The sequence below is a fragment of the Apteryx rowi genome, unplaced genomic scaffold, assembly GCF_003343035.1.
Source record: "Apteryx rowi isolate R43461 unplaced genomic scaffold, aptRow1 scaffold_54, whole genome shotgun sequence".
Lineage (NCBI taxonomy): Eukaryota > Metazoa > Chordata > Aves > Apterygiformes > Apterygidae > Apteryx > Apteryx rowi.
In genome coordinates this window covers 1,230,706-1,238,345 of record NW_020450805.1, presented here as the reverse complement: position 1 = coordinate 1,238,345, position 7,640 = coordinate 1,230,706, and the positions used below count along the sequence as shown (strand labels likewise).

At 37.2% G+C, this 7,640-nt stretch overlaps 1 protein-coding gene and 1 long non-coding RNA gene across 8 annotated transcripts in view; one reads left to right on the top strand and one right to left on the bottom strand.

Moving 5' to 3' along the window:
* The first annotated feature begins 80 nt into the window (after positions 1 to 80).
* Positions 81 to 7,640, top strand: part of EIF2AK2 (eukaryotic translation initiation factor 2 alpha kinase 2) — a 32,073-nt gene continuing 24,513 nt past the window's right edge. For 2 of the 7 annotated variants that reach the window (XM_026081189.1, XM_026081188.1), the window contains exons 1-4: positions 83 to 243; positions 2,532 to 2,650; positions 3,040 to 3,102; positions 4,862 to 4,986. In XM_026081189.1, coding sequence (XP_025936974.1) covers positions 4,982 to 4,986 — 5 coding nt within the window. In that variant the 5' untranslated portion in view covers positions 83 to 243; positions 2,532 to 2,650; positions 3,040 to 3,102; positions 4,862 to 4,981. Of the gene's footprint in view, positions 244 to 2,531; positions 2,651 to 3,039; positions 3,103 to 4,861; positions 4,987 to 7,640 lie in introns of all 7 variants that reach the window. The other 5 variants (XM_026081191.1, XM_026081192.1, XM_026081182.1 and 2 more) reach the window with 5 other exon arrangements.
* LOC112973369 lies at positions 754 to 7,561 on the bottom strand. Its single transcript, XR_003255954.1, has 3 exons — positions 7,397 to 7,561; positions 6,317 to 6,447; positions 754 to 941 (listed from the first exon to the last, which is right to left on the bottom strand). It is a non-coding gene; the product is annotated as an uncharacterized LOC112973369 (long non-coding RNA).

Sequence of the window (7,640 nt, the reverse complement as noted above, 5' to 3'; positions counted from 1 at the left end):
TGAGGCAGCGCGCGGCGCGGCTGTTGGCGCCGGTTAACGGTTGTTACGGGGAGCGGGAGGGGGAGCGGCACGCCTCAGCTCCAGGGCAGGCGCTGCACCGCCGCCCTGTGCCACCTGCGGGCGTCCGTCTCCCTCGTGCGTCTCCCTTAAAAGGCTCTTCCAGGTTTTTGCTAAACTGGAGATGAGGGCTAGTGTGCCTGCGGCGTCTTGGGGAAGCCCCGCAGTCATGGTGTTCTCCCTGAGGTGCGACACTCGCCTTCCCTCACTTGGGAGGGAGAGGCGGCAGTGCTAGAAACTGTTGAATCGGGGAGGAGAGACGTGTCTGGGAGGAGAGGGAAAGAAGAGTGAGAACAGGACCTTTGGGAAAGTAGTGGTAGAAGGAAATGAAACTGGCTACTGGTGGTGGCACTCCTTTGCGTTATTTTAAGGAATGGGTTTTGGATGAGGTAACCATGAACTGGAATTTGATTTTTTGTTGTAATGCTGCCAGAAGATAAATTTATTAAGAAATGGTTTTTCCTTTATCTAGTATTAAATATGTAATAACTTTAAGAAGGGTTGCAAAGTGACCACCACTAGTTTTCTGCCCTCTCCTCTTTAACAGTCCTATTGCCTTTAGCAAAAGTGACAACTCAGTTCTATATACTGTTTTTGTGCTACACAGCATTATTTGTGTACTGTAATGACCATGGCTATTATCACAGGTGAAGTCTATTATCCATCTCATAAAATGTTATCAGTAAGGTCTTTTTATTGTGTGGCTCCCAAAGATGCCAAAATCCTTAGGTTTGTATTCTAGAGTGTTTTTTGAACAGATGTTTGTGAAAACTACATACAAGGAGGAAACATATATGGGAAAGGACTACATTCAATTCCATGTCAGGCACAGTCTTTCACGGTTCTACAGTTGCTTTCTCTGGAGCATGTCCTTTTAGAGCCACCTACAAGCAAAGAAAGCCATAATCCATTCCACAGCATCAAAATGATTTGTTTGTGATAAAGTCAAAGCCAATGATTTCAGTATAAATACTTCGGTATTTGGGGAACTGGTATAATATTAGAATATTTGAAATTCCAAAGCTTAATATTTTCTAGAACAACAGGAATCCAAAAGGGGATGAAAGCACAAGTTTTACAGTTGTACACACCAACTACTGTTTCAGAATAATCATTTTACACAAAGTGAAGTTTAAGGGCAGGCTTGATTGGTCAAGGAATATGCCTATCTTGGATAAAATGTTTGGATAAGTACAGTATCTCTTTCTCTCTTCAGCCAGCAAGTTTTGTTGATTGATATCTGTTAGTATTGCTAATACCAGTTAGACATTAACATTAAAGTTAAATGTAACTCACAGCACTGGAGGAAACTTTACATGTTACCAGAGATACCAGAAGTTCACTACAAGCCACTTGCAATTTTGAAAACTGCACCTTTGTCAGCAATCCCTTTGGTGGACAAAAGACATTGAGTTACACAATACATAGGACCAATAAATTTATGCCACAGAGCTTGCTGTATGGCAAATGAAGCTAGACAAGACAGTATTTAAGGAGAAAGATTCTGAGAAGAAGCAGACAGCACCTTCAAGACATGGCTAAGGATTCTGTAGTTAAGGAAACAGGAGATTTTAATAGAGTTTAAGACACAAAACCTTAAGAATAAGTGTTGTTCTGTAATGGGATTTTTTTACCCAAGGTGAATGTGTAGCACTGAAACATTGTAGCTCCAGGCTACATTAATTTACTTTCCACCCAGATTTTTTTATTCTTGTCAAGAAAAAGCCTCCTAAATATATGTGATTGAAACCTCTAGCTACATTTCATTGCTATTATTTAAAGATAAATTGCAAACCAAGTAGCACTCAGTAGCCTCATTTTACCCAATAAAATTCTACCTCTTCCTTTTGAAAGCCCTCCTTTCTAGGAATCTGAAATTAGGTGGGTTTAGTTGTACCTGATTGAGTTTGTCCAGATAGGCATTCCCACAGAAATGGCTGCTAAATTCTAGACTCCGTGTTTTGATTTTCCTTCTGATTTAGTGGAATCTCCTCTTAAATTTACTACTGGGTTAAAGGTACAAGAAGATGCCATCAAGAAATCTGTTATTCCATATGTAAGTGAGAGAGATGAGAGTCCTATGGCTGGTATGTGTTTTATGAAATTTTGTGGGACTTGTGTTGAAGGTTTTGAACTTTCAATTCAAGGAAACTCAGGTGTGTTTTTTGACATTGAATTATGAAAAAGGTTTATGTTTTGAGTAACAGATTTGAATGAAAATAAGGATGGTAATAACTTTGTGGATACTTTAGTGGCAAGAAAATTTTAAAAGTTATTACATATTTAATACTAGATAAAATGTACCAAAATATAATGGTTATTTATACTTTTGYCCTACTCAGATCTTTTTTGGAGCAAGGAATCTTATCACAGGATCTTCAGCAAGGTATATTTAATAGGTTATGAGTCTAAAATGTATACTTGAATCCTTTAAACCATGTAAACTAAACTATTTAAACTTTGCTATGTAACAGGCACTAACTGGATTTGGCAGAATTTAAGTGACTTGATGGCTTCACATCTAAACTGTAAAGAGAAACCAGCAGTAGAACCTATGAGGATGCTTGGATTTGGAGTACCAGTAAAACTTCAGGTCAGCACTGATTAGATAATAACATTTATTTTCTTTTTTTTTTTTTTAATGTTTGTTATTTCAGTGCTTATGTAAGGACAAAACAACTCATATATAGACTATATATTTCATTTGGGAAGTCTGTGAAGTTATTTCTTTATTAGTTTTTTTTTCTCTGAAAATAGATCATAAAATATTGACGAAAGCAAGTGCAAGTTGAAAATAATTTGACTTTTGGATGAAGAGATATTAATTCCTCTCTAGCCTGTATTTCTTACTGCTTTTACTTTGCTGTTTGAGTTTCATATACTATAATTGTGTAACTTTTAAGCAAAAAGCTAAATTTCCTTCTTTTAAAGAAAAAATTAGTAAAGCGGAAGCTGATTAAATCATAGGTTTGTCTTTTCCAGATGGTCCCTTGGAATCAGCTGAAACATAGCAGTAAATTTAAGCACAAAATGAATACAGAAAAGGTAATTACAAACTGGATTCAATGTTCAAATTTGGCAAAAATCAACATTTTTCCTGACCTTGGAATTAAAGGTTGAAAAGTAAAATCAGAGATGTGTAATCAAGACAATTTATATTCTTTAGTGTATTCATTTGTAAAATAGTCTCAAAAGCAATTATTTCAGATTGAATAATAGTTGTAAATTTTAAAAAAAGGCAAAATGTTATATCATTGTGTGAATACATACAATAAAGAAACAATTGAGAGGCAGCTAAACTGAAATCAAAACAGAGAACTTGTCTAATCATGCACAAACATATGGATATGCTTGATTCCCTAATTAAATAGAGATTATAACAATCATCACATTTGAAGAAAAATAACAAGTGAATTTCAACATAAAATAAGAAATTGCTACATACTTATCAGATCAATATCAAATCATCTTACTTTACAACAGAGTTTGGGAATTACTGGACCGAAAAAGCTACAAACTGAGTTGTAGATGAATAGCTGATCAGCAAGAGTTGGGATAAGAAGCTGCAGTCAAAGGAAGAGTAGTGATTATCTGGGAAGCCTTGACTGTTACTATTGGAGGAAGAAAGGATTAGAATGGGCATTCCCTATTTGCAGATCTAGGATCTGTGAATGGGAAGAGGTAAGGAGAAAGCAAGAAAGGCTGTTTGCTGGAAGACAATCACAATTACCTTGGAATCTCAATTGGGAGAAATCCACAAACTCAGTAGCAAAGGGGTTATATTAGCTGTGAAGGCTGAGTTATATTTTGATGTGCCTCTTAAACGTGTTAAGTCCTGATCCTGGAAATGCATGGGAACTGTATATTAAATATTATGATTTTTTTAATTATTGGAAGAACACAGAAAAGAAAAGTGGGATGCTGTAGCATCGGAGTACCTACCACAAAAATTCAATTCTGATAGAGAATTGTCCTCCTCAGTGTATTTTCTTGTGTCTTCTTGAACAGATTAATTTTGTTTTAGGAAATTTCACTTTTTTTTTTAATGTTTGAAAAGTGGAAGAGGTCTTGGATAATGTAGCAGCCCTTTTAATTTCTTCTTTGTTGAAGCAAATGTGCTGTGTAATTGTTGATATTCATTACTGATAGACTCTGTGAAACTAATTTTGTGAAATTAGCTTTAGGCACATTGGCCACAGTAGCTATGTCTAAACTAGTAAATTAAGCAGCACTAGAGAATCTTCCCAGACATAGAATGTGATCATCTCTGCTGTTAGTGTTTGAGCTCTTGATGTGATTTTTGTTCCCCAAATAATTTCCGGAATGGGTCAGTGCCATTCCCAAAAGGAATTTTGAACACATCCTTTGCTGGAGGTAAGGAGAATGTGATTGAACGGGGGGYGGCCAGGCCTCCCATTTTGAAAGCTGGCAAATTTTTCCTGTCAGTTTACTAGAATAGGCATAGCCAGTGTGATGGTTAACATGCATAGAAGTAGAATATGCATGTGTTAGCAGGATCAATGTCTTAAATAATAAGAATGATAATGATTTATGATTCCAGATAAATGTTATCTGTTAGAATAACAAACTATAAAAGATAAAATGCACTCACTTCATGTATTTCCATTTCAGGAATGGAAGAGAGTTCCAAATGGCATTTAAAATAACCACCTTACTGTGACAGAATTTAATGTTTTTCTTTAATTCTGTGCTCTAGTTGGCTTGTAGTAAAATGTATTTCTTTCTTTTGATCAAATGTGAGAAGTGTTAGACATGCTAATTTTACTTAATTACTATTTTTCAGAATTTATCAAGGAGAGTGATTAAAAATAGCTGAATTTCTGGGATTTTCTCTGCTTAGAAAGATGCAGCCTGTTTTAGAGAACCCTGTGTTCCAGTTAGTAGGCAGTGGATCCCATGAAACATGGGGTAAGTTTGCTCTGTTCATTTCAGAAAAGGTACATTTATATAAAAGCAGTCTCTGTGGTTTCAAAACAGTTTCCCAGTTGGTCAAAGAAGTCATAATTGCAAAAGAAATATGTCGTAAAAGCTTTGATAAGATACCTATTTTTACTGGAAGCTTCCAGATACAGAATTGAAGCATTTAAACCATGGATAATGATAATTTTTTATGTCATCAACTGGTGTTCACTTCAAAGTAGTTGTGCAGGAAAATGGCATAATCATAAAAGATGCTTGCATGTATACTTGTAAAATTCCCTGCAAGGTCTTTTAACTTCAAACAGTATTTGCCATGCTGAATTTGTTTGAACCCTGTGGTTATGAAATAAGGCAATAAGGCCACTCATAACAGCCTTTCTATCAGCATTTCAGCATGCATTATCTATGTGCAATCTTACGCTTTCAAACATACATACTACTTTTTCATTGTTCTTTCTGTATGATTGTTGGAGACTATAAATGTTTCACAGAAGCTCAGAGCCAGGAAATGGATGGAAAATTTGAAGACTGTTTACTAACTAGAAGCCAAGTTAAAATAACAGGTAGATTKCAAATTCTAAAAATGATAAGAATGCCATTTTTGGTATCTTTAAATGAGAATCCGTATAGGAAATTATTCTAAGTGGGTTTCCACAATGAAGAATGTCATGAACATTTTTAAAGAAAGCCTATTCTGTCCATACATATGGTCGTACTAACTTGAGAATTATGTGAATAGTATATTGTTTGTCCTTTTTTTGTGCAAGATAATTATGCTTTCTTAATCTGCCAGATGACTCTCAGTTCTTATCTAAGATTTCTGAAAGTTTCGTATTTTCTCTGCATCCCCACCAGTAGCTGAATGGGTTCCTTTCTGGCTGCATCTGTGCTATGGAAGGGTAGGACTGCTCCCTAGGTGCAGGAAGGTGCCCAAGCTATTTACTCATTCTAAGGATGAGACCTAAAGCATTCTGTTGTTTTCTTTCTCACCTCTGTAGCTGTCTGGTTGCTACTGGAAGGAAATCTTGCTGTGAGGGGTGCAGGGAATGAAAGCACAGTCTAATAGGTTATGCATCTGGATAATCAGGAGTAGAAATATAGTGCACACAGTGGAGCGTGCCTGCTCCATAGTTTAAATATAGCCTCTGGAAAATGATCTCTGAGATCTTTTTATTATTTTTTGAAGAATATATTAATTTGGTGGCTGATGTTTTTTTATCTCAGTAAGAGATTAACTGTAACRTGTCTTAATGTTCAGCGATACCCTTAACATGTTTTAGGTTTAAACAAGGGTTAAACAATAAGAGATGAGAAGTACCTCTCATATTGGAGAARGTTATTTGTTGGTTGAGACCAAAGCAGATGACTGTGAGGAACTTCAAAGAGATCTGAGAAGGCTGGCTGGACTGATTAACWCCATTCAGCTCTGAGAAATGCAAACAGTGCAGGCTGGAAGGCAAAATGTTTAAGTTATACAATTGATTTGTAAGTTTTCTAAGTTCAATATGGGCACCTTGGTATGATCTCTGAAAAGCAAAAAGCTTATCAGCACAGAAGGAATGATGAAGCACCATGTAGAGAGGATGATGGATTTCTTTTTAAAAATCAATGGTGAAACTTCATTTGGAATATTTTGTGCTCACTGATCATGTCATTAAGCTCCCACAGATGCAGAACTGGAAAGGTTTCAGAGAAAGATAGTAAAGGCAATTAAGGGCTGAGGAAAAATGTATGGAGAGAGACTTCAATAAAATGAGATGCAATGGGATGCAATAAAGTAATGTGATAGTGAGCTTCTCTTACTTCTCTCAAACTAACTAAAAGTTATTTCAACTCAACGTATAAAAGGAAATATTTTTTTTAAACGTGCCATAACGCCCATTGGCAATACACTTCTTTGGGAAGTTGCTGAAGTTAAGACTATGAAGGTATTGAAAAAGATTAGGAAATGAACAGCAAGAATATTTGGAGCTGTACCTTTGCTGTAACATTAGCATTGTCACACTTGGTAAGGTATATATGAGAGTACTGACAGGCTAGTCCCTTGTATTACCATTTGTATTTAGCAGAGAGAAAGGGGAAAGTGGTATGAAAACTTAACTGGGTGTATCTGGGTGTATCTATGCATCACTAACCTCCATGTCCAGAAATGGAGCTGTATGGTATGTGGTTACTGTAACTGTCTTGTATCACTTGGAATACAAAACAGTAACAGCTAGGCAGGAAAAAGATAGTGCTTCAGTAATACTAGTAATGTGACAAACATCTTTGAGAAGCAACTTGTTTGACTTACTAACCCTAGTAATAATTTCTAGAAAATTAAGTGGTGTCGAACAAACATGTGGCAAAGTAGCAAAGCCAGGGTTATGTGCGGCATAAAGAGTAAATTTCCCCACACCTGCAGGAGCAGAAGAGCTGGTTTTGTGCGGGCGAGGCCCGCGGGGACTTCTACTCCCATTTCGTCCTTGGCCGCCAAGCCCGGGTTTGGCGGAGCTTTGCAACAACCCCCCGCGGGCGAAATACAGCTGTTCCTGCCTGCCGTGGTGCGGGCAGCTTTTGCCGGGCCGCCGCATCCGCATCCGGCGCTGTCGGCGCCCCCCCCCCCCGTTTCGGTTTCGGTTCCGGCCGAGAGCCGGCGGCGC